Genomic DNA, 25677 nt, shown 5'->3' with positions numbered 1-25677 from the left:
ACCCAAGCATCGACCTCTGATTCTTTCTGTAGTTCAGTTATCTCAGTTACCTGAGAAGTGGAACCCGTAATATATTTTAAATGTAGCTGCTAGTAGAGACAACGAGGTCAGAATAGTGCTGATCATAAAAACCCTTGAAAAACGGAACGGGGAGCTTAAATCTCTCCCTCCTGAATCAGGTAATCTTAAGGAGGACCACGAAGAGCACCAGATCATTGATCTAAAGTATGTTCATCAGGTCTCAGGTAAGTTTCTATTTTATTCCCTCTCATTTTCATCACACTTTCTACACTGTTTGGTAAACGTGAACAGATGAAGCCAGAAGCTGGAGGTGGATGCTGAAGTGTTTATTGCAGTAAAGTTAAGAGCTTGTGTTTGCGGTGGTCTTCATGAGCCTCATTGAACATCAGCTGGTGATGATCACATGTTCTTGGCGCAAATGAAATTATTCTCATCCGAGCAGTCATCATCATTCCAGACTCCCCAATCTGGAGAAACCAAAGAGAAGAAAACACGTTTATATCAATAAAGGTGAACAATGTGGTTATTTTTTACATTTAATGGAACTCACAAGCCTGTCATCGAATAACCTGTGAGTGTGAGCCAAATATTCTGATTCTGTCTCCTCGTCCACCCACTTCTATCCTTTCAAAATAAAAGTCCCATGTATTAAATGAATCATAGGATAAAAACTAGTCTTTTCTATTCAAATGCATAACGCTCTTAATAAAGCTGTCTATACGTTTGTAGTGGGACGTCTCTGAGCAGTAGTGGCCACACTGTCAAAACCTCTTGCGAAATCTTCTCATTACATTTGGGTTTGACCTCGACGCAGTCCTCTTCGCCGGTAAAATTGTCCGGCTGACCAGCGGACCAAAACGAAAAGATAACTTCAGATCCATCGGTGAACACAAACCCATCCTGAAGGACACACATGATAAGATCAGTGAGGACAGGAGACAGCATTGTCCTCTATGTATCATGCATCAGTCTCTCCTCCCTCTGATCACATGGAGATGTTCACTCACCCCGGATCGCTTGGCGCCGATCCAAAAGGACTTCATCTCAAAGTCGGCGAGAACGGCAATACAGAGCACATTCAGCATCTCTTCAACTTTATGGCCCGACACCAGTTCACTTCCTATGGATTTGCACTGAGCCTGAAATCAACAGAAATGGGAGCGTTAGTCTTCATCAGGGAGGAGAGATTACATCACATCACACGTCACTTACAACAAGTGCATTTCAACCAGAAGACACAAAGACAGAAGAACAAGGAACAGGAAAGTGTAATTTCATCAAAGATCAAAGAGATCTGTGAAGGTTCTTAGACTTTTCTTACGTCTGCATCGTTGAAGGCTTTTGGAGTTGAGAAGTATTTAGCGCAGCGATTTTCATCGATGCGGCTCCATCCGTCACCACAAGGCTGAACCACGCCACGACATGACTCCTGAACAACCCCACCTGTGACAAGACAGGGGCTTTAATCACAAGGGGTTTTCCTGTTGGTTGGATAATGTGCTGATGGTTTGGTACTGACCTTCAAGCTGCGCTGTGACAGAGCTCAGGATGCCCACCAGCAGCAGGGCAGCAGTTACCACGGATAGACGCATGACTCAGGCCTCTCTTAGTTCTTCTGGAATATGACCTTTTTGGAGGAGAGATCCAGGTCTGGTTCCTCTTTGCTCCTCAGTCTGACTCTCAAGTGGTTCTTTCTCTTGTTCTTCTACTATTTGGGGACATAGGCTGAACGTTGACGCGTCCAATGGGTTCAAGTGTCGAGATCATTTTCATATGTTTGATCATCAGAGCAAACACAGAAAGAAAGTGTTTCCACCCAAAATACAAACACACTCTGGCATGAAGTGTGTGACAATAAAACTAAGACAAGACTCAGCTGTCAACTTATTATATTTAGATTGTCCCTTAAAAAAGTTTTCATTTGCCACCAAGTAGCCGCTCACACAGATGATTTAGAAAAGACACGACTTTCACAACATACAACACACAGGAAATACTGCACAACAAATAGAAAACAGCATTAAAAAACGTTTAGACAAACTGCTACATCTAATGCTACATTCAATGCTACATCTAATGCTACATCAGATGCTACATTCAATGCTACATCTAATGCTACATCAGATGCTACATTCAATGCTACATCTAATGCTACATCAGATGCTACATCTACTGCTACATCAGATGCTACATCTAATGCTACATCAGATGCTACATCTCCTGCTCACGTGACTATTTAAGTAAGCTGGGCAGGCGCTGGTGGTGCAAACAGGAAGTAGATTGGTTGCTTAGTTATGGAGAATACGACAGAGCATCATTGTAAGTTTAACAGCTGCTTCCTCCTCACGTTGGTAGTTGTATGTTTATAAAATACAGAATTTAACTGCGAGTAAAGACAACAAGGTGAAGACTTTTGCTGTTCACAAAGGTCTTATCTCGTTGATCATGATGAATGAACCTGGTGGTCGATCAATAGTCGAGGCCGTTGATTCTTTTAATTGAATGTGTAGGTAGATATTGGTGTGAGTGGATGGTTTCTGTAGGCAGACCTTTATTATTCTCCTTCCTCCTCCTTCAGTCAATAATCCACTCTGTGGTCTTTCACGCGTTTCATCTCAAACTATTTAAATGTGCCGACTCCTCCGGCAGAAATAATGTTTAAATGTTTGATCGTCTTGATAATGACTTCACTGAATAAGCAACACGGACGTTGAGAGCTGCGAGGCAGTCAATGAGAAACGAAGACAGTTGACTTTATAACGCGGAATGTGTAAAGTGGGAAAGAACATGAGGAAGCTCTCGCTCTGCATCTCAGTCCAGCCAACAGGCCGGAAAACAACGTTCTCCTTACATTCTTTGTAAAACCAGAAAGAATTAGCAATGAGAAACTCGGTGTGGAAGAAACAACAATAAAAGGTGTGTGTGTGTGTGTGTGTGTGTGTATGTGTGTGTGTATGTGTGTGTATGTGTGTGTTTGCATTCAACGGAGCATGGCCTCGTCACTTTGCCTCCTTTTGGGCAGAAGCCCCGATGCAGTTTTTAGTTTGTCGATAATCGTACAAAGAGAAACCCTGCGGATGTACTTCAGCCAAAACTTCATCTGACAGATAATATCAGGAGAAGGAAGAATAATGCTTGATTTCTTTCACATATCAGTGTATTTAACTCTTCCATATGTAGAGTTTGAGGTTCAGCTGCACATCCTTATCTCAAGGTATTTGTCCCCTTTCATTGTGGGTCTGCAAATATCTTTTAATGTGGAACCTCGTCTGGAACCATGAAGAAAGTTACGTCTCGCTGTCAGTCAGTGCTCCACGGCTGGAGAAGGAGTTTGAAGTGTGAAAGTCTACAAAAATGATTCTTTGAAAGGAGTTAACGCTCGACATGCTTCAAGTTATCAAGGGAACAAAATGAATATGTCATTTTATTCAAAACATCCCTGTATAAGGGAATATCTTTGGCAAGTGTCCTCATTCGCTTCTTGGCTGAGGGTTTAATGAGCAGATTGATCCACTGTCATGTGATTGTACATGTGAACTAAATACCAACACAGCTTTATAAAGAGAGGACAGTTGCTCTGCTGATTCACCGTGTCGCAGACTTTCTGGTCCAACGGTGTTTCCTGAGCCAAACTCTTCTGTCTCCGGCTCTGCTCACCTGCACCTCCATCTCACTCCGACCTGCCATCCTCCAAGCCTCCACTAGGGGCCCTCAGAGACTCGTTTTCAGCTGACACGGTTCCCACCTCCACCCCTTGGACCTTTTTGGAGATTTATTCATTGTTTGAAACATAGAATATGAGGGGCCTTTGCTTTTAAAGGTGCTACATTTGCTGTGTGGAGCTGTGTGAAGGACTAAAGTCTCCCTGAGCGCAGCAGGAAGTGACTGTCCTCTTGTGCAAGTCCTAACCACAGATTCTCTGCGCTGAGTTTGCATAACTGGTAGAACTCAGTACATCCTTCAGTGCATTTGGGTCTCTCCGCTGTGTTCTATTAGCTACCTAATGATCACTCTGGTTCCCCTCTTGAAACACTGCTATCTGTTGCATTTCACATTGTGCAGAGCTGCGTCGTGCCAATCCCTCCAAATATTCCACACTGGAATTCCAACACCTTTCAATGAGAGCAGGGGGATCGTAGCGATAAAGATGGTGAAAAGAGAAATGATAATAACAGTCTTTGTTTTTGCGAGAAGAGGCACAAAGTCACACAGATTTTGTGGAATGAGCAACCCGATGAGATTCCATTTAATTTCATTCTTTTATTTTGTAGATCACAAATAATAAATTCCTGAAAAGCTTCCATGGGCACAGCAAAAACTCCCCCCAAAAACGAAAAAACCTTTCAACAGGGAGAAAAAGATAAGAAACCTGACGGAAAACGGCAGAGGAGGATCTCTGTCCCGGGATGGACAGAATGCAGAAGATGTCATGTGACAGAAAGAAGAACGTAAAACGATGTACAATACGCTCAACTCACACGACTGAAAGGGTTTAAATATTAAAAGTGAGCCAGGTGTGCGGTAGGACCACTGCAGGGACCACCGCCATCAGATAGAACCTCCATCATATTCGTCATCATGTAACCAGGGAAAGGCACAGGTTTGTTTGGCTTGTCTTCCTGACGGAATTTACCCCTACGCTTCATTTACATCTTTTATTCTCTACAACAAGATGCAATAATCAATGATGAGCAATAGCTGCTCTTGCATTGAAAGCCTTCTTATATGCTTTAAGAATGTCTCGCCAAACGTACCCACACTAGCTGACTAACTAGCTTTGATTTTCGGGTTTGAGGATTATACCAAACCCTTCTAGTTACCAGTCTCCTTTCTAGAGGAACAGTTGGGTCCAGGGCCACTCTCAAAGAGCCTGTAGCACTTTCAACGAGATGATCAATCTAAAGTTTTGAAACAAGTCCACTACTTCTATTTCTATGCTCCCTCCACCCCTCCAAAGCCCCTCTGTTTTTTGGAGGGGAGGAAGGGGTTACCTTTATTTAACCAGGTAAAACCAACTGAGAACCAACTGTCATTTACAACGATGACCTGGCCAAGAGGCAGTAGCACAGTCCACACAAGTGACCCAGACAGCACAGACACGAGGGTTGGGCACCTCAATGCAAACAGAAAGGGGAGCTTGAAAGTCTTTCCCCTGGGGAAGAATGGGAAGAAGGCTTTAGATAAGGTATGTTCATCAGGACTCAGGTAAGTTTCTATTTTATTCCCTCTCATTTTCATCACATTTTCTACACTGTTTGGTAAACGTGAACAGATGAAGCCAGAAGCTGGAGGTGGATGCTGAAGTGTTTATTGCAGTAAAGTTAAGAGCTTGTGTTTGCGGTGGTCTTCATGAGCCTCATTGAACATCAGCTGGGGATGATCACATGTTCTTGGCGCAAATGAAATTATTCTCATCCGAGCAGTCATCATCATTCCAGAGTCCCCAAACTGGAGAAACCAAAGAGAAGAAAACACGTTTATATCAATCAAAGTGAACAATGTGGTTATTTCACATTTAATGGAACTCACAAGCCTGTCATCGAATAACCTGTGTGAGTGTGAGCCAAATATTCTGATTCTGTCTCCACGTCCACCCACTCCTATTGTGGTGGAAGATTTTGCACAGACAATCGTTAAGTAAGAAACAAAGGCTCTGAGTCAAGTATGTCTTTTCTCCGTTTATTTCCTTGCAAGGGAAAAAGGGTCACAACAGCTACGTGGTCAGTAGACTGTCAAGAACCTCCTTTTCTTCCCAACACATCGAGGCAGTTCTTATACCTAAATTTAGATATCGGTGGCGTCAACAGAAACCGTTGACCATCTTGTTGAGTATCTACAGTCAGGATACTGGGAACATCTTATCCATGTAAGACACGTCAGCTCTTTGACCGTGTCCTCGCTCTCCCAACATGCTTAAACAAAGGTGGTCATAGACATAACAAACACTTTGTTCAATCTCTACAGCTATGACGCTGGAAACATCTAATCCAAGTGGGAGACATCAGTTTGTATGTCAGGGCCTTTGTGACCTAAGCACTTGCAACTAATAAACTGGTTATACAAATGAAGCATTTAAAAGGGTCACATATCATTTTCCCATTACATTCCACTCTTTTGATTACATAATAATCACAAACTATGCAATCAATTTAGAATGACTACTCTAAAAATTTACCACATACAATCTACCACATCAAATATCACAAAATATGGACATCTGGACATCGCTCACAAAGCTTTGCCTGCCACAGAACAAAAACTCCCTTTCAAAATAAAAGTCCCATGTATTAAATGAATCGTAAGATAAAAACTAGTCTTTTCTATTTAAATGCATAACGCTTTTACTAAAGCTGTCTATACGTTTGTAGTGGGACGTCTCTGAGCAGTAGTGGCCACACTGTCAAAACCTCTTGCGAAATCTTCTCATTACATTTGGGTTTGACCTCGACGCAGTCCTCTTCGCCGGTAAAATTGTCCGGCTGACCAGCGGACCAAAACGAAAGGTCGACTTCAGATCCATCGGTGTACACAAACCCGTCCTGAAGGACACACATGATAAGATCAGTGAGGACATGAGACAGCATTGTCCTCTATCCATCATGCATCAGCCTCTCCTCCCTCTGATCACATGGAGATGTTCACTCACCCCGGATCGCTTGGCGCCGATCCAAAAAGACTTCATCACAGAGTCGGCAATAAAGGAGATGCAGACCACATTCATCAACTCTTGAACTTTGTGGATCGACACCAGTTCACTTCCTATGGATTTGCACTGAGCCTGAAATCAACAGAAATGGGAGCGTTAGTCTTCATCAGGGAGGAGAGATTACATCACATCACACGTCACTTACAACAAGTGCATTTCAACCAGAAGACACAAAGACAGAAGAACAAAGAACAGGAAAGTGTAATTTCATCAAAGATCAAAGAGATCTGTGAAGGTTCTTAGACTTTTCTTACGTCTGCATCGTTGAAGGCTTTTGGAGTTGAGAAGTATTTAGCGCAGCGATTTTCATCGATGCGGCTCCATCCGTCACCACAAGGCTGAACCACGTCAGTACATGACATCTGAACAACCCCACCTGTGACAAGACAGGGGCTTTTATCACACTGGGTTTTCCTGTTGGTTGGATAATGTGCTGATGGTTTGGTACTGACCTTCAAGTTGCGCTGTGACAGAGCTCAGGATGCCCACCAGCAGCAGGGCAGCAGTTACCACGGATAGACGCATGACTCAGGCCTCTCTTAGTTCTTCTGGAATATGACCTTTTTGGAGGAGAGATCCAGGTCTGGTTCCTCTTTGCTCCTCAGTCTGACTCTCAAGTGGTTCTTTCTCTTGTTCTTCTACTATTTGGGGACATAGGCTGAACGTTGACGCGTCCAATGGGTTCAAGTGTCGAGATCATTTTCATATGTTTGATCATCAGAGCAAACACAGAAAGAAAGTGTTTCCACCCAAAATACAAACACACTCTGGCATGAAGTGTGTGACAATAAAACTAAGACAAGACTCAGCTGTCAACTTATTGTATTTAGATTGTCCCTTAAAAAGTTTTCCTTTGCCACCAAGTAGCCGCTCACACAGATGACTTAGAAAAGACACGACTTTCACAACATACAACATACAGGAAATACTGCACAACAAATAGAAAACAGCATTAAAAAACGTTTAGACAAACTGCTACATCTAATGCTACATTCAATGCTACATCTAATGCTACATCAGATGCTACATCTAATGCTACATCAGATGCTACATTCGATGCTACATTCAATGCTACATCTAATGCCACATTCAATGCTACATCTAATGCTACATCAGATGCTACATCTAATGCCACATTCAATGCTACATCTACTGCTACATCAGATGCTACATCTAATGCTACATCAGATGCTACATCTCCTGCTCACGTGACTATTTAAGTAAGCTGGGCAGGCGCTGGTGGTGCAAACAGGAAGTAGATTGGTTGCTTAGTTATGGAGAATACGACAGAGCATCATTGTAAGTTTAACAGCTGCTTCCTCCTCACGTTGGTAGTTGTATGTTTATAAAATACAGAATTTAGCTGCGAGTAAAGACAACAAGGTGAAGACTTTTGCTGTTCACAAAGGTCTTATCTCGTTGATCATGATGAATGAACCTGGTGGTCGATCAATAGTCGAGGCCGTTGATGCTTTTAATTGAATGTGTAGGTAGATATTGGTGTGAGTGGATGGTTTCTGTAGGCAGACCTTTATTATTCTCCTTCCTCCTCCTTCAGTCAATAATCCACTCTGTGGTCTTTCACACGTTTCATCTCAAACTATTTAAATGTTCCGACTCCTCCGGCAGAAATAATGTTTAAATGTTTGATCGTCTTGATAATGACTTCACTGAATAAGCAACACGGACGTTGAGAGCTGCGAGGCAGTCAATGAGAAACGAAGACAGTTGACTTTATAACGCGGAATGTGTAAAGTGGGAAAGAACATGAGGAAGCTCTCGCTCTGCATCTCAGTCCAGCCAACAGGCCGGAAAACAACGTTCTCCTTACTTTCTTTGTAAAACCAGAAAGAATTAGCAATGAGAAACTCAATGTGGAAGAAACAACAATAAAAACGTGTGTGTGTGTGTGTGTGTGTGTGTGTGTGTGTGTTTGTGTGTGTGTGCGTGTCTGTTTGCATTCAACGGAGCATGGCCTCGTCACTTTGCCTCCTTTTGGGCAGAAGCCCCGATGCAGTTTTTAGTTTGTCGATAATCGTACAAAGAGAAACCCTGCGGATGTACTTCAGCCAAAACTTCATCTGACAGATAATATCAGGAGAAGGAAGAATAATGTTTGATTTCTTTCACATATCAGTGTATTTAACTCTTCCATATGTAGAGTTTGAGGTTCAGCTGCACATCCTTATCTCAAGGTATTTGTCCCCTTTCATTGTCGGTCTGCAAATATCTTTTTATGTGGCACCTCGTCTGGAACCATGAAGAAAGTTACGTCTCGCTGTCAGTCAGTGCTCCACGGCTGGAGAAGGAGTTTGAAGTGTGAAAGTCTACAAAAATGATTCTTTGAAAGGAGTTAACGCTCAATATGCTTCAAGTTATCACGGGAACAAAATGAATATGTCATTTTATTCAAAACATCCCTCTATAAGGGAATATCTTTGGCAAGTGTCCTCATTCGCTTCTTGGCTGAGGGTTTAATGAGCAGATTGATCCACTGTCATGTGATTGTACATGTGAAGTAAATACCATCATTCCAGAGATTCTATTTAATTCCATTCTTTTATTTTGTATGGCCCCAAATCACAAATAATAAATTCCTGAAAAGCTTCCATGGGCACATCAAAAACTCCCCCTAAAAACGAAAAAAAACTTTCAACAGGAAGAAAAAGAGAAGAAACCTGACAGAAAACGGCAGAGGAGGATCTCTGTCCCGGGATGGACAGAATGCAGAAGATGTCATGTGACAGAAAGAAGAACGTAAAACGATGTACAATACGCTCAACTCACACGACTGAAAGGGTTTAAATATTAAAAGTGAGGCAGATGTGCATCAGGACCACTGCAGGGACCACCGCCATCAGATAGAACCTCCATCATATTCGTCATCATGTAACCAGGGAAAGGCACAGGTTTGTTTGGCTTGTCTTCCTGACGGAATTTACCCCTACGCTTCATTTACATCTTTTATTCTCTACAACAAGATGCAATAATCAATGATGAGCAATAGCTGCTCTTGCATTGAAAGCCTTCTTATATGCTTTAAGAATGTCTCGCCAAACGTACCCACACTAGCTGACTAACTAGCTTTGATTTTCGGGTTTGAGGATTATACCAAGGAGCCAACTCCCTTCTAGTTACCAGTCTCCTTTCTAGAGGGACAGTTGGGTCCAGGGCCACTCTCAAAGAGCCTGTAGCACTTTCAACGAGATGATCAATCTAAAGTTTTGAAACAAGTCCACTACTTCTATTTCTATGCTCCCTCCACCCCTCCAAAGCCCCTCTGTTTTTTGGAGGGGAGGAAGGGGTTACCTTTATTTAACCAGGTAAAACCAACTGAGAACCAATTGTCATTTACAACGATGACCTGGCCAAGAGGCAGTAGCACAGTCCACACAAGTGACCCAGACAGCACAGACACGAGGGTTGGGCACCTCAATGCAAACAGAAAGGGGAGCTTGAAAGTCTTTCCCCTGGGGAAGAATGGGAAGAAGGCTTTAGATAAGGTATGTTCATCTGGTCTCAGGTAAGTTTCTATTTCATTCCCTCTCATTTTCATCACATTTTCTACACTGTTTGGTAAACGTGAACAGATGAAGCCAGAAGCTGGAGGTGGATGCTGAAGTGTTTATTGCAGTAAAGTTAAGAGCTTGTGTTTGCGGTGGTCTTCATGAGCCTCATTGAACATCAGCTGGGGATGATCACATGTTCTTGGCGCAAATGAAATTATTCTCATCCGAGCAGTCATCATCATTCCAGAGTCCCCAAACTGGAGAAACCAAAGAGAAGAAAACACGTTTATATCAATCAAAGTGAACAATGTGGTTATTTCACATTTAATGGAACTCACAAGCCTGTCATCGAATAACCTGTGTGAGTGTGAGCCAAATATTCTGATTCTGTCTCCACGTCCACCCACTCCTATTCTTTCAAAATAAAAGTCCCATGTATTAAATGAATCATAAGATAAAAACTAGTCTTTTCTATTCAAATGCATAACGCTCTTACTAAAGCTGTCTATACGTTTGTAGTGGGACGTCTCTGAGCAGTAGTGGCCACACTGTCAAAACCTCTTGCGAAATCTTCATATTACTTTTGGGTTTGACCTCGACGCAGTCCTCTTCGCCGGTAAAATTGTCCGGCTGACCAGCGGACCAAAACAAAATGTCGACTTCAGATCCATCGGTGTACACAAACCCGTCCTGAAGGACACACATGATAAGATCAGTGAGGACATGAGACAGCATTGTCCTCTATATATCATGCATCGGTCTCTCCTCCCTCTGATCACATGGAGATGTTCACTCACCCCGGATCGCTTGGCGCCGATCCAAACGGACTTCATCTCATAGTCGGCAAGAATGGAGATACAGAGCACATTCAGCAAATCTTCAACTTTTTGGATCGACACCAGTTCACTTCCTATGGATTTGCACTGAGCCTGAAATCAACAGAAATGGGAGCGTTAGTCTTCATCAGGGAGGAGAGATTACATCACATCACACGTCACTTACAACAAGTGCATTTCAACCAGAAGACACAAAGACAGAAGAACAAGGAACAGGAAAGTGTAATTTCATCAAAGATCAAAGAGATCTGTGAAGGTTCTTAGACTTTTCTTACGTCTGCATCGTTGAAGGCTTTTGGAGTTGAGAAGTATTTACCGCAGTAATTTTCATCGATGCGGCTCCATCCGTCATCACAAGGCTGAACCACGTCAGTACATGACATCTGAAAAACCCCACCTGTGACAAGACAGGGGCTTTAATCACAAGGGGTTTTCCTGTTGGTTGGATAATGTGCTGATGGTTTGGTACTGACCTTCAAGCTGCGCTGTGACAGAGCTCAGGATGCCCACCAGCAGCAGGGCAGCAGTTACCACGGATAGACGCATGACTCAGGCCTCTCTTAGTTCTTCTGGAATATGACCTTTTTGGAGGAGAGATCCAGGTCTGGTTCCTCTTTGCTCCTCAGTCTGACTCTCAAGTGGTTCTTTCTCTTGTTCTTATACTATTTGGGGACATAGGCGGAACGTTGACGCGTCCAATGGGCTCAAGTGTCGAGATCATTTTCATATATTTGATCATCAGAGCAAACACAGAAAGAAAGTGTTTCCACCCAAAAGACAAACACACTCTGGCATGAAGTGTGTGACAATAAAACTAAGACAAGACTCAGCTGTCAACTTATTGTATTTAGATTGTCCCTTAAAAAGTTTTCATTTGCCACCAAGTAGCCACTCACACAGATGACTTAGAAAAGACATGACTTTCACAACATACAACACACAGGAAATACTGCACAACAAATAGAAAACAGCATTAAAAAACGTTTAGACAAACTGCTACATCTAATGCTACATTCAATGCTACATCTAATGCTACATCAGATGCTACATTCAATGCTACATCTAATGCTACATTCAATGCAACATCTAATGCTACATCAGATGCTACATCTAATGCTACATCAGATGCTACATCTAATGCTACATCAGATGCTACATCTCCTGCTCATGTGACTATTTAAGTAAGCTGGGCAGGCGCTGATGGTGCAAACAGGAAGTAGATTGGTTGCTTAGTTATGGAGAATACGACAGATTATCATTGTAAGTTTAACAGCTGCTTCCTCCTCACGTTGGTAGTTGTATGTTTATAAAATACAGAATTTAGCTGCGAGTAAAGACAACAAGGTGAAGACTTTTGCTGTTCACAAAGGTCTTATCTCGTTGATCATGATGAATGAACCTGGTGGTCGATCAATAGTCGAGGCCGTTGATGCTTTTAATTGAATGTGTAGGTAGATATTGGTGTGAGTGGATGGTTTCTGTAGGCAGACCTTTATTATTCTCCTTCCTCCTCCTTCAGTCAATAATCCACTCTGTGGTCTTTCACACGTTTCATCTCAAACTATTTAAAGGTGCCGACTCCTCCGGCAGAAATAATGTTTAAATGTTTGATCGTCTTGATAATGACTTCACTGAATAAGTAAGAAGGACGTTGAGCGCTGCGAGGCAGTCAATGAGAAACGAAGACAGTTGACTTTATAACGCGGGATGTTTAAAGTGGGAACGAACATGAGGAAGCTCTCGCTCTGCATCTCAGTCCAGCCAACAGGCCGGAAAACAACGTTCTCCTTACTTTCTTTGTAAAACCAGAAAGAATTAGCAATGAGAAACTCAATGTGGAAGAAACAACAATAAAAACGTGTGTGTGTGTGTGTGTGTGTGTGTGTTTGTTTGTGTGTGCGTGTCTGTTTGCATTCAACGGAGCATGGCCTCGTCACTTTGCCTCCTTTTGGGCAGAAGCCCCGATGCAGTTTTTAGTTTGTCGATAATCGTACAAAGAGAAACCCTGCGGATGTACTTCAGCCAAAACTTCATCTGACAGATAATATCAGGAGAAGGAAGAATAATGTTTGATTTCTTTCACATATCAGTGTATTTAACTCTTCCATATGTAGAGTTTGAGGCTCAGCTGCACATCCTTATCTCAAGGTATTCGTCCCCTTTCATTGTGGGTCTGCAAATATCTTTTAATTTCAGTCAGTGCTCCACGGCTGGAGAAGGAGTTGGAAGTGTGAAAGTCTACAAAAATGATTCTTTGAAAGGAGTTAACGCTCGACATGCTTCAAGTTATCAAGGGAACAAAATGAATATGTCATTTTATTCAAAACATCCCTCTATAAGGGAATATCTTTGGCAAGTGTCCTCATTCGCTTCTTGGCTGAGGGTTTAATGAGCAGATTGATCCACTGGCATGTGATTGTACATGTGAAGTAAATACCATCATTCGAGAGATTCTATTTAATTTCATTCTTTTATTTTGTATGGCCCCAAATCACAAATAATAAATTCCTGAAAAGCTTCCATGGGCACATCAAAAACTCCCCCCAAAAACGAAAAAACCTTTCAACAGGAAGAAAAAGAGAAGAAACCTGACAGAAAACGGCAGAGGAGGATCTCTGTCCCGGGATGGACAGAATGCAGAAGATGTCATGTGACAGAAAGAAGAACGTAAAACGATGTACAATACGCTCAACTCACACGACTGAAAGGGTTTAAATATTAAAAGTGAGCCAGGTGTGCGGTAGGACCACTGCAGGGACCACCGCCATCAGATAGAACCTCCATCATATTCGTCATCATGTAACCAGGGAAAGGCACAGGTTTGTTTGGCTTGTCTTCCTGACGGAATTTACCCCTACGCTTCATTTACATCTTTTATTCTCTACAACAAGATGCAATAATCAATGATGAGCAATAGCTGCTCTTGCATTGAAAGCCTTCTTATATGCTTTAAGAATGTCTCGCCAAACGTACCCACACTAGCTGAATAACTAGCTTTGATTTTCGGGTTTGAGGATTATACCAAACCCTTCTAGTTACCAGTCTCCTTTCTAGAGGGACAGTTGGGTCCAGGGCCACTCTCAAAGAGCCTGTAGCACTTTCAACGAGATGATCAATCTAAAGTTTTGAAACAAGTCCACTACTTCTATTTCTATGCTCCCTCCACCCCTCCAAAGCCCCTCTGTTTTTTGGAGGGGAGGAAGGGGTTACCTTTATTTAACCAGGTAAAACCAACTGAGAACCAATTGTCATTTACAACGATGACCTGGCCAAGAGGCAGTAGCACAGTCCACACAAGTGACCCAGACAGCACAGACACGAGGGTTGGGCACCTCAATGCAAACAGAAAGGGGAGCTTGAAAGTCTTTCCCCTGGGGAAGAATGGGAAGAAGGCTTTAGATAAGGTATGTTCATCAGGTCTCAGGTAAGTTTCTATTTCATTCCCTCTCATTTTCATCACATTTTCTACACTGTTTGGTAAACGTGAACAGATGAAGCCAGAAGCTGGAGGTGGATGCTGAAGTGTTTATTGCAGTAAAGTTAAGAGCTTGTGTTTGCGGTGGTCTTCATGAGCCTCATTGAACATCAGCTGGGGATGATCACATGTTCTTGGCGCAAATGAAATTATTCTCATCCGAGCAGTCATCATCATTCCAGACTCCCCACTCTGGAGAAACCAAAGAGAAGAAAACACGTTTATAACAATCAAAGTGAACAATGTGGTTATTTCACATTTAATGGAACTCACAAGCCTGTCATTGAATAACCTGTGTGAGTGTGAGCCAAATATTCCGATTCTGTCTCCACGTCCACCCACGCCTATCCTTTCAAAATAAAAGTCCCATGTATTAAATGAATCGTAAGATAAAAACTAGTCTTTTCTATTCAAATGCATAACGCTCTTAATAAAGCTGTCTATACGTTTGTAGTGGGACGTCTCTGAGCAGTAGTGGCCACACTGTCAAAACCTCTTGCAAAATCTTCTCATTACTTTTGGGTTTGACCTCGACGCAGTCCTCTTCGCCGGTAAAATTGTCCGGCTGACCAGCGGACCAAAACGAATAGTCGACTTCAGATCCATCGGTGTACACAAACACATCCTGAAGGACACACTTGAAAAGATCAGTGAGGACAGGAGACAGCATTGTCCTCTATATATCAAGCATCAGTCTCTCCTCCCTCTGATCACATGGAGATGTTCACTCACCCCGGATCGCTTGGCGCCGATCCAAACGGACTTCATCTCAAAGTCGGCAAGAACGGCGATACAGACCACATTCATCAAATCTTTAACTTTGTGGATCGACACCAGTTCACTTCCTATGGATTTGCACTGAGCCTGAAATCAACAGAAATGGGAGCGTTAGTCTTCATCAGGGAGGAGAGATTACATCACATCACACGTCACTTACAACAAGTGCATTTCAACCAGAAGACACAAAGACAGAAGAACAAGGAACAGGAAAGTGTAATTTCATCAAAGATCAAAGAGATCTGTGAAGGTTCTTAGACTTTTCTTACGTCTGCATCGTTGAAGGCTTTTGGAGTTGAGAAGTATTTACCGCAGTAATTTTCATCGATGCGGCTCCATCCGTCATCGCATTGATTAGCCACGTCACGACATGACATCTCAACAACTCCACCTGTGACAAGACAGGGGCTTTAATCACAAGGGGTTTTCCTGTTGGTTGGATAATGTGCTGATGGTTTGGTACTGACCTTCAAGCTGCGCTGTGACAGAGCTCAGGATGCCCACCAGCAGCAGGGCAGCAGTTACCACGGATAGACGCATGACTCAGGCCTCTCTTAGTTCTTCTGGAATATGACCTTTTTGGAGGAGAGATCCAGGTCTGGTTCCTCTTTGCTCCTCAGTCTGACTCTCAAGTGGTTCTTTCTCTTGTTCTTCTACTATTTGGGGACATAGGCTGAACGTTGACGCGTCCAATGGGTTCAAGTGTCGAGATCATTTTCATATGTTTGATCATCAGAGCAAACACAGAAAGAAAGTGTTTCCACCCAAAAGACAAACACACTCTGGCATGAAGTGTGTGACAATAAAACTAAGACAAGACTCAGCTGTCAACTTATTATATTTAGATTGTCCCTTAAAAAAGTTTTCATTTGCCACCAAGTAGCCGCTCACACAGATGACTTAGAAAAGACACGACTTTCACAACATACAACACACAGGAAATACTGCACAACAAATAGAAAACGGCATTAAAAAATGTTTAGACAAACTGCTACATCTAATGCTACATTCAATGCTACATCTAATGCTACATCAGATGCTACATCTAATGCCACATCAGATGCTACATCTAATGCTACATCAGATGCTACATCTCCTGCTCACGTGACTATTTAAGTAAACTGGGCAGGCGCTGGTGGTGCAAACAGGAAGTAGATTGGTTGCTTAGTTATGGAGAATACGACAGATTATCACTGTAAGTTTAACAGCTGCTTCCTCCTCACGTTGGTAGTTGTATGTTTATAAAATACAGAGTTTAGCTGCGAGTAAAGACAACAAGGTGAAGACTTTTGCTGTTCACAAAGGTCTTATCTCGTTGATCATGATGAATGAACTTGGTGGTCGATCAATAGTCGAGGCCGTTGATTCTTTTAATTGAATGTGTAGGTAGATATTGGTGTGAGTGGATGGTTTCTGTCTGCAGACCTTTATTATTCTCCTTCCTCCTCCTTCAGTCAATAATCCACTCTGTGGTCTTTCACACGTTTCATCTCAAACTATTTAAATGTGCCGACTCCTCCGGCAGAAATAATGTTTAAATGTTTGATCGTCTTGTTTGAATGTTTGATAATTACTTCATTGAATAAGCAGATGTTCAGAGCCGCGAGGCAGTCGAGGAGAAGCGAAGACAGTTGACTCCATAACGCTGAATGTTTAAAGTTGAATGGAGGGGACGGCAAATATGACTCAAGGAACTTTTACATTTACCTTTGCTATTTTACTTACTCAGGAATGGAGAAATGTCCAAACATTTGGCTGAAAATGTTGCTCCATATTTGGTGGCAAGAGTTTTGGTGACAGCAGCTTATAAGAGTTTCACATGTAATAAATACTTAATCAGTTTTCATTCAGAGTGCAGATGATCTATTAGTGTGTGTGTGTTCAGCTACTACCGCAAAGTATGCACATTGGTTTTGCCACAAGAATCTTACTGAAATCTAAAATACTTTAAAATTATAATCAAGCAAAAAATTACATAAAACATCAAATGACAGATGAGAAAAATCTAAAATACAATATTCTAAAATAAATCGGGAGGATCAAATGAAATACACAGTTGTAAAAATGAAATCAAGTCTAAACATTTAATAAAACAAAACTCTTTTTATTCTTATATGTTGTCGTATTTGTTGCATGAGTTTGTTTAATTAAAGGAAATATAATTGAATATATACGAGATTGAGCGTGTTGCTAGCTTTAAGTTCCTGGTTGTCCACATCTCCGAGGACCTCGCTTGGACCCTCAACACCTCTACCCTGGTCAAGAAGGCTCACCTGCACCTCTTCTTCCTGAGGAGACTGAAGAAGGCTCAACTGTCCCATCAGATCCTAGTGATGATGGTGAAACGCTGCACCATCGAGAGCATCCTCCCCAACTTGATCACCTTTATGTTTCTTTTTGAAAGTGTATTCATGATTTTAGTGGCACAGCAAACACCACAAAATTAAGAATGCAATTATTATACTAGTTTTTTTTCAGATCATTTTCATGTGTAATCAAAATTTCCATGAGAGTTCTGTTAATGGGTCACAGCTGTATGTTTTCTTTGCAGCTCGGCGTTCAGTTTTTATTACCATTTGCAAACTCCTTCTTTAATTGGAGTGAACGTATCTGTGGCCCTTCAGCTTACTCTGGGTGGTGAAAGCTTTCCCGCACGTATTACAGCTGTAGGGTTTGTTTCCGGTGTGAATGTAACTGTGACTCTTCAGGTGACACCGCTTGGAGAACGACTTCTTGCAGTGATCACAGCTATACGGTTTCTCTCCGGTGTGGCTACGTATGTTGGTTTTCAGATTACCTGTCGAGGCAAACGCCTTCCCGCAATGATCACAGCCGTATGGTTTCTCACCAGTGTGAGTGCGTCGGTGGATCCTCAGGCTACCCGGCGTAGTAAACATTTTCTCGCACCGATCACCGTCGTATGGTTTCTCACCTGTGTGAATGCGTTGGTGGATTTGGAGGTCGTTCGACGTGGTGCACGCCTTTCCACACTGATCAAAGCTGATCTCACCAGAGTGAACACGCTTGTGGACTTTCAGAACACCAAGAGTGGAAAAGACTTTCTCACACTGGCCACAGATAAACAGTTTCTCTCTGGTGTGGCTGCGTCTGTGGATTTTCAATTGCCCTAATTGAGTGAACGCTTTCCCGCAATATTCACACTCGTGCGGTTTCTCTCCGGTGTGGGCACGCTGGTGAGCTTTGAGGCTGCTGCCATCAAGAAAGGTTGTCTCGCATTGGTCACAGCCGTGTAGTTTCTCTAAGATGTGAATACGCTGGTGTCTTTTTACATCAAAAGGAGTGAGGACTTTCCCACACTGGTCCCAGCTTTGCGGTTTCTCCTCAAGGTGACCTCTCTGATGAATCTTTAAATATCTCACAATGGTGAAGGACTTGTCACAGAGCTGGCACCTGTGATATTTTTAGTCTTCCCGCCCCTGTTTTCCATTTCTTTAGTGATGGAACCTCAGAGGTACAAGGAGGAGCAGGCTCACCACTCAACGGAGAAGAGGAAGAGGAGGATTTAGAGGCTGCTCGCTTTGAGTCAGACGAATGTCCGGTTACAATAATATTATATTTTTTACTATGAATTTATTTATTTATTATTATAATTCTGTCTCTTTTTTCTTGGTTTTTCTCATCTTCTTCAGTCTTACTCCTTTCCCACTTTTAAGCTCTCGTCTAATCAGAAGCTGCTCTGAGACCAAAAAAAAGGAGGAAGTAAAGAAACGTGAAGGAAAAAAGTGATAAAGGAAGGAGGAAGAACAGGAAAGAGACATCAATGTGAAAAAGTAATGAAAGGAGGTGACAAAGGGAAAGAGGGGGAGAAAGGAGAGGAAATGGGAGATAGTGAAGGAAAGCAAAGAAACGAAGGAAAGGAAAAACGGTGGTGTCATTAGGATCGAGGAAAGGAAATGACAGAGAAACATAATGGAGACGGGGAATCCTCCCACCTGTCGACCCCCCAAATAAATCTCAAATGTGTGAACAGGGTCTCCCCTCCGCACAGACCACCTCCTTAAGTCAATCACAACTACTGATCCACAAAACGAGGCCGAGCTGGCAGTTTGCTGTTAGAAGGAGGATGATGGAGGTGGTTGGAGGATGAAGGAGGAGGTGGAGGTGGAAGGAGATCTTCCACCAGATGTTGGTGTAGTACCTCGGGTCAGCCAGCAGGGGGAAGTAAAGGTCAAAGATCACCAGAGGTTTCCATCACATTTAAATTAAAATATAAATTCACTTTTCAACACAAACTAGCTCATAACTTTTTGAAAGGTTTTGAAGAATTTATATTTGGATTTACAGATAAAATATGAAAGTCTGCAAAAGGTAGTAATTCCTAGACAGAATTTTATTGAGAGTATTCAAAACTTTATTTACACATAAAAAACATCACAAGTGTTACAGCATCTTAAAAAATAAATTCTGGTCACAGGCTTCGACGGCTGGAGAGCAATCGGGATGTGAAAGGTATCTACAGATATTTACAATAAGCGCTTCAGCAGAGGAAACTACAGACAAGATGGCCGCCTCAGCATAGGAAACTACAGACAAGATGGCCACTTCAGCAGAAGAAAGAAACTTTATATAAGAGATTTTTATAAAAAAAATGTTATGGCAGATTTTTAGGCCTTCAGTGGCGACCGATCGGCGCGCAGATGAGAGGTTTGAGTTTGAACTGGCGCCTCATTGGCTGACGGCATCAGCTCGTCTGATTTAAACAATCTTAATTAATCGTTTTAAATGATTCAAACGGACCCGATTGGACGGGAAAAACTGTTAAATATTATAAAGTGAGAGAAATAAATGACTGTCTACCAGACAATAAAATTACTTCTACAATGATTCAAAATAAAACATAACTCTAAAATGATCTTTGGTCCCTTAACGCCACAACTTGAAGCGCGCTTCACGTTTTTTAAGTTGTTGTTGTTGCTAAGCAACCAAAAACACACCTGTCGATCAAACAGGCTTTTGTCTTTCATGCCATTTAAATGCCCCCCAGAGTCCTCGGCCATGAGTGTTGACTTCCTGTCCCTCAGCCTCCCGTCCTAGCTGGCCATCCACAGGGTGAAGGGGACGAGGAGGCTGGGCAGGGAGGTGCCGGGGGAGACGCCCCAACACGCCATGGACAGGAGGCCCAGCAGCGCCGCCAGCACCACGCTGCGCTGGTCCCGGATCAGTGACTTCAGCCACTCACAGAACTGCAAGAAGAAGCAAAATGTGAACTTTGACGTTGATGTTTGACGTCTGCTGGAGTACAGAAGAGGAAGTGATTCCTCTGCAGCTCCGCGGGCTGATGTGAGCAGTTAAGTTGCTTAAAGACGTGACGTCACTGACGGTGGATAATACAATGAGTGTTACACCTGGTGGAGAACCACATGACGGCTCAAGCTCGACTGAGTCGTTCAGTCTCTCAAAAACCACGTTCATCAACATCTACAACAATAAGAGACAAAATTCACTTGAAATGTTAAATATCTTCCTCCAATGACAATAAAGTTGCTTCTTGAACAGATTTCTGCTTTTGTTGAATATCTGTGACCTGTTATTTATTTTTACTGTGGGGCCCCCGAGGCCCCGTTAGAGCTCCTGTTGGCCCCCATTAAGCAAGCAGACTGCAGGCCGGGCAGATGTTTAGGTGGCCAATTACAGGAAGTGAAACTCGACCAACCGCCCCCCCCACACACACACACACACACACAGACACACACACACACACACACACACACAAACACAGACACTCACACACACACAGACACACACACACACACACACACAGACACACACACACACACACACACACACACAAACACAGACACTCACAAACACAGACACTCACACAGACACACACACACACACACACACAAACACAGACACTCACACAGACACACACACACACACACAGAAATGCACAATAAACGTGACTTAAATCAAACATCCGTCACTCGTTTTAAAACATCACAGGAGCACAATGAACTTTTATTGTGAAGGAACACAGTGGAGATGTTGAGATGATTTATCGAATAAAATATCATTTAATACAAATGGCTTAGAAGATCCTCCTCCTCCTTCTTCTCCTTCTCCTCGTCCTCCTCCTTCTCCTCCCTCTCCTCATCTTGATCCTCCTCCTCCTTCTTCTCCTTCTCCTCGTCCTCCTCCTTCTCCTCCCTCTCCTCTTCTTGATCCTCCACCTCCTCCTTCTTCCCCTTCTCCTCGTCCTCCTCCTTCTCCCCCCTCTCCTCTTCTTGATCCTCCACCACCTCCTCCTCCTCCTCCCCCTCCTCCTCTCAAAGCAGCTCTTGTTCTCGGGACTTTTCCAAAGATTGACCCACTTTTCCTCCTGAGGAGCGTCGCACTGAAGGCTTTTGTTTCTGTGCCTTTTAGTAGTTGAGTCTGTTTCTGTTTCTAATCATTCCGTCACTTTCCTTTTTACATTCAGTGATATTTAGTTTTCTTCACCTTCTCATTTCTTTTGGATTTCACTCCTTCAAAGTAAAACTCCCCCCCACTACACGCACACGCACACAGACAGGCAACACGCGCGCGCGCGCACCCCCTCCCGATGGACTCGCGTGTCCACTAAACACCCCGTGCGCGTGCCCCTCACGCCTCCGGCGTGAAGTGCTGCCACCTCCACGCACGCGCGTGAGACCCCTCACCTTGTCGGTCTGCAGGCTCTGCGCGCTCCCGTAGCGGCAGTGCGTGACGAAGTGCTCGCAGTTGTTCCACAGCAGGCTGTAGGACACGGAGCCCACGAGCCGCTCCGCGCGGCGCGCCGCCTCCTCCCCGGGGAGCGCGCTGCGGCGCGCGTCCGCGGCGTTCAGCAGGATCCCGGCGCCGTACGCGAAGTCCTCCACCGGGTCCACGCGCACGCTGGCGCGCTTGGAGAGCACGCCGAGCACCAGGCGCGTGTTGGTCACCGTCTCCGGGACGCGCCGCCCGTCGCCGCTGAGGACGTCCGGGATCAGGTGCGCGACGCGGCCGTCGCCCAGGTAGATGCCGAAGTGCGTGAAGAGCGTGCGCGGGACCTCCAGCAGGTCTCCCCGGAGGAACCGGTGCTCCGGTCCCACGGGCCGCGGCGGGGATTCCTCCCGCTCGCGGCAGGCGGGCGGCGGCTCCCTGCCGCGCGGCGGCGGGCTGGTCAGCTTGACGTGCGCGAGGAGGAAGAGCTTCTCCAGGAGGAAGGTGAGCGTGTCCAGCATGATGACGGAGGTCCTCTCGCTCCTCCCGCTCTCCCCTCTCTGCAGATCGCTGCTCCTTCGGGGGGATTTGGGGAGACTGAGGCAGGAGGAGGACCGCGTGACGTCACGACAGGCTGGATGATGATGAGGAGGAGAGAGGAGGAGGAGGAGGAGGAGGAGGAAGGACTCGTTGATGATCTCTGACTCTCCTCAGATCACAAACTTCATAAAAGAGAAAAGTTTGCACACATTGTGATTATTGATCTTATTGATCTGATGAAATGTCACAGTGAACTTCTTCTCTCTCACACTTTAATGCAGCAACAAGCATGAAGAAGAAAAAAAAACACAACTGTTTTTATTCCAGAAATTCTCTCACGTGACTTTTGAAAAGTGTAAAATACACATGAAGCATTCGGGTCCTTTACTGCAGTAACACAACTCACTGTGACAAGACTTGATCCTGAACTAGTTTCTGCTGCATAACGATAATAACGACTACGTGAGAACCTCGTGTCTCCAAAGACAACCAGCAGCTTCTTTCAACATCGACACATCTGGAGGGACGAGCTTCACCTGGACAGGAGAGTCCTCACAAGGCCACAAGTACCAGAACACACACACACACACTAACCACGGCCAACCAAAGGCACTCAGAATTTCCACCACAGCAAAATGTTACTCACACACACACAATGTGAGTGGAGGATCATGGGAAAACTGCAGCGAGCGGTTGACACTCAAACGGAGCAATGCTGAGGTCACAGCGGTTTATCTTCCCCAAACCACCAAATGGCTTCAAACACACACACACACACACACACACACACACACACACACACTGTGACCTGCAGACTCAGCTCCTCTTGGTTAAACAGAGACGAGCTGTCAGAGAACTAAAGTCTCCACTTCGTTTACAGAAGCAGCTGTTTGAAATCCTCCTCATGAACTTGGATCTTGAGACGTTTGTTAAAGGAACGATGTTCATGACTCGTTACATTTAAACACACATTTGAACTCATAGACGTCTATGGGAGCAGAGGAGGCGCCCCCTGCTGGTCACTGCAGAGAAGTAGAGTCATTTCCTCATAGACGTCTATGGGAGCAGAGGAGTCGCCCCCTGCTGGTCACTGCAGAGAAGTAGAGTCATTTCCTCATAGACGTCTATGGGAGCAGAGGAGTCGCCCCCTGCTGGTCACTACAGAGAAGTAGAGTCATTTCCTCATAGACGTCTATGGGAGCAGAGGAGTCGCCCCCTGCTGGTCACTGCAGAGAAGTAGAGTCATTTCCTCATAGACGTCTATGGGAGCAGAGGAGTCGCCCCCTGCTGGTCACTACAGAGAAGTAGAGTCATTTCCTCATAGACGTCTATGGGAGCAGAGGAGTCGCCCCCTGCTGGTCACTACAGAGAAGTAGAGTCATTTCCTCATAGACGTCTATGGGAGCAGAGGAGTCGCCCCCTGCTGGTCACTACAGAGAAGTAGAGTCATTTCCTCATAGACGTCTATGGGAGCAGAGGAGTCGCTCCCTGCTGGTCACTACAGAGAAGTAGAGTCATTTCCTCATAGACGTCTATAGGAGCAGAGGAGTCGCCCCCTGCTGGTCACTACAGAGAAGTAGAGTCATTTCCTCATAGACGTCTATGGGAGCAGAGGAGTCGCCCCCTGCTGGTCACTGCAGAGAAGTAGAGTCATTTCCTCATAGACGTCTATGGGAGCAGAGGAGTCGCCCCCTGCTGGTCACTACAGAGAAGTAGAGTCATTTCCTCATAGACGTCTATGGGAGCAGAGGAGTCGCCTCCTGCTGGTCACTACAGAGAAGTAGAGTCATTTCCTCATAGACGTCTATGGGAGCAGAGGAGTCGCCCCCTGCTGGTCACTACAGAGAAGTAGAGTCATTTCCTCATAGACGTCTATGGGAGCAGAGGAGTCGCCCCCTGCTGGTCACTACAGAGAAGTAGAGTCATTTCCTCATAGACGTCTATGGGAGCAGAGGAGTCGCCCCCTGCTGGTCACTACAGAGAAGTAGAGTCATTTCCTCATAGACGTCTATGGGAGCAGAGGAGTCGCCCCCTGCTGGTCACTGACTTCTGCTTTTACTAAATATTTGCACAATAACATTATGATTTTATGAAAATTCTTTAGTTGAAATAACTTTGTTTCAAGAGGATCCTCAAAGACAATTGAACATATTTTAAAATCCAATATAAAGATAATGAAATAACTCAAAATATTACAAAATTACAAAAACCATCAATAAAATCTAAGACAATATCTAATCAAACGTCACAATATCGATAAAGAAACAATATTGTGAAATCAGAATAGAACCAGAAAGGAGAGAAAACGTTATTTCTTGTTGTGTAAAAATGGTCTGAAGTCCTTCACCCCGAAAACAACTGTGGGAATGCTGCTGGAGGGACGCCACACCCCGAGCATTGTGGGTAACTCAATGATTTTCACTCACTCATTCATTCATTCATTCACTCTCCTGCTGCTCTTTATTTTCCCTTTAAGGAGAAAAGGAGGATTTGGGGGGATTAGGATCCCCCCCAAGGGGTTTAGATTATGGAAACACACACAAACACACACTGAGCCCCCCTCACCACACACACACACACACACACACACACACACACACTGAGCCCCCCTCACCACACACACACACACACACACACACACACACACACACTGAGCCCCCCTCACCACACACACACACACACACACACACACTGAGCCCCCCTCACCACACACACACACACACACACACACACACACACACTGAGCCCCCCTCACCACACACACACACACACACACACTGAGCCCCCCCTGCTGAGGGAGCCTGACTGGTGTCGATTGACGGGGAGGATGAGATGTGTGTTGATGAGCCAAAGTGAAGAAGAAGGAAGCTAAGTGACAGTGTGTAGAGGAGGTGTGTGTGTGTGTGTGTGTGTGTTGAGGGGGGCTCAGTGTGTGTGTGTGTGTTGAGGGGGGCTCAGTGTGTGTGTGTGTGTGGTGAGGGGGGCTCAGTGTGTGTGTGTGTGTGTGTGTGTGTGTGTGTGGTGAGGGGGGCTCAGTGTGTGTGTGTGTGTGTGTGTGTGTGTGTTGAGGGGGGCTCAGTGTGTGTGTGTGTGTTGAGGGGGGCTCAGTGTGTGTGTGTGTGTGGTGAG

At 44.3% G+C, this 25677-nt stretch overlaps 5 protein-coding genes across 5 annotated transcripts; all 5 read right to left on the bottom strand.

Moving 5' to 3' along the window:
• Positions 1-332: 332 nt before the first annotated feature.
• LOC120821411 (C-type isolectin Sp-CL4-like) lies at positions 333-1752 on the bottom strand. Its single transcript, XM_040179903.2, has 5 exons — positions 1541-1752; positions 1343-1464; positions 1029-1160; positions 813-921; positions 333-488 (listed from the first exon to the last, which is right to left on the bottom strand). The coding sequence occupies exons 1-5, from the start codon at positions 1611-1613 to the stop codon at positions 421-423; spliced, it is 504 nt and encodes a 167-aa protein (XP_040035837.2). The 5' UTR covers positions 1614-1752; the 3' UTR covers positions 333-420.
• A 3561-nt stretch (positions 1753-5313) lies between these two features.
• Positions 5314-7403, bottom strand: LOC144410277 (C-type isolectin Sp-CL4-like). Its single transcript, XM_078105980.1, has 5 exons — positions 7180-7403; positions 6982-7103; positions 6668-6799; positions 6452-6560; positions 5314-5469 (listed from the first exon to the last, which is right to left on the bottom strand). Exons 1-5 carry the CDS (start codon positions 7250-7252, stop codon positions 5402-5404), a joined length of 504 nt encoding a protein of 167 aa, XP_077962106.1. The 5' UTR covers positions 7253-7403; the 3' UTR covers positions 5314-5401.
• A 2934-nt stretch (positions 7404-10337) lies between these two features.
• On the bottom strand, positions 10338-11743 carry LOC120821410 (C-type isolectin Sp-CL4-like). Its single transcript, XM_078106476.1, has 5 exons — positions 11546-11743; positions 11348-11469; positions 11034-11165; positions 10818-10926; positions 10338-10493 (listed from the first exon to the last, which is right to left on the bottom strand). The coding sequence occupies exons 1-5, from the start codon at positions 11616-11618 to the stop codon at positions 10426-10428; spliced, it is 504 nt and encodes a 167-aa protein (XP_077962602.1). The 5' UTR covers positions 11619-11743; the 3' UTR covers positions 10338-10425.
• A 2840-nt stretch (positions 11744-14583) lies between these two features.
• Positions 14584-15998, bottom strand: LOC144410276 (C-type isolectin Sp-CL4-like). Its single transcript, XM_078105979.1, has 5 exons — positions 15792-15998; positions 15594-15715; positions 15280-15411; positions 15064-15172; positions 14584-14739 (listed from the first exon to the last, which is right to left on the bottom strand). Exons 1-5 carry the CDS (start codon positions 15862-15864, stop codon positions 14672-14674), a joined length of 504 nt encoding a protein of 167 aa, XP_077962105.1. The 5' UTR covers positions 15865-15998; the 3' UTR covers positions 14584-14671.
• Positions 15999-19673: 3675 nt separating this feature from the next.
• LOC120821314 (lecithin retinol acyltransferase) lies at positions 19674-22609 on the bottom strand. The gene is made up of 2 exons (XM_078105978.1): positions 21987-22609; positions 19674-20528 (listed from the first exon to the last, which is right to left on the bottom strand). The coding sequence occupies exons 1-2, from the start codon at positions 22527-22529 to the stop codon at positions 20376-20378; spliced, it is 696 nt and encodes a 231-aa protein (XP_077962104.1). The 5' UTR covers positions 22530-22609; the 3' UTR covers positions 19674-20375.
• Between the last annotated feature and the right edge of the window lie 3068 nt (positions 22610-25677).

The sequence above is a fragment of the Gasterosteus aculeatus genome, chromosome 7, assembly GCF_964276395.1.
Source record: "Gasterosteus aculeatus chromosome 7, fGasAcu3.hap1.1, whole genome shotgun sequence".
In the NCBI taxonomy this organism is placed as follows: Eukaryota; Metazoa; Chordata; class Actinopteri; order Perciformes; family Gasterosteidae; genus Gasterosteus; species Gasterosteus aculeatus.
The sequence above is the reverse complement of the archived record's forward strand: the minus strand, read 5'-3'. Positions and strand labels throughout refer to the sequence as shown.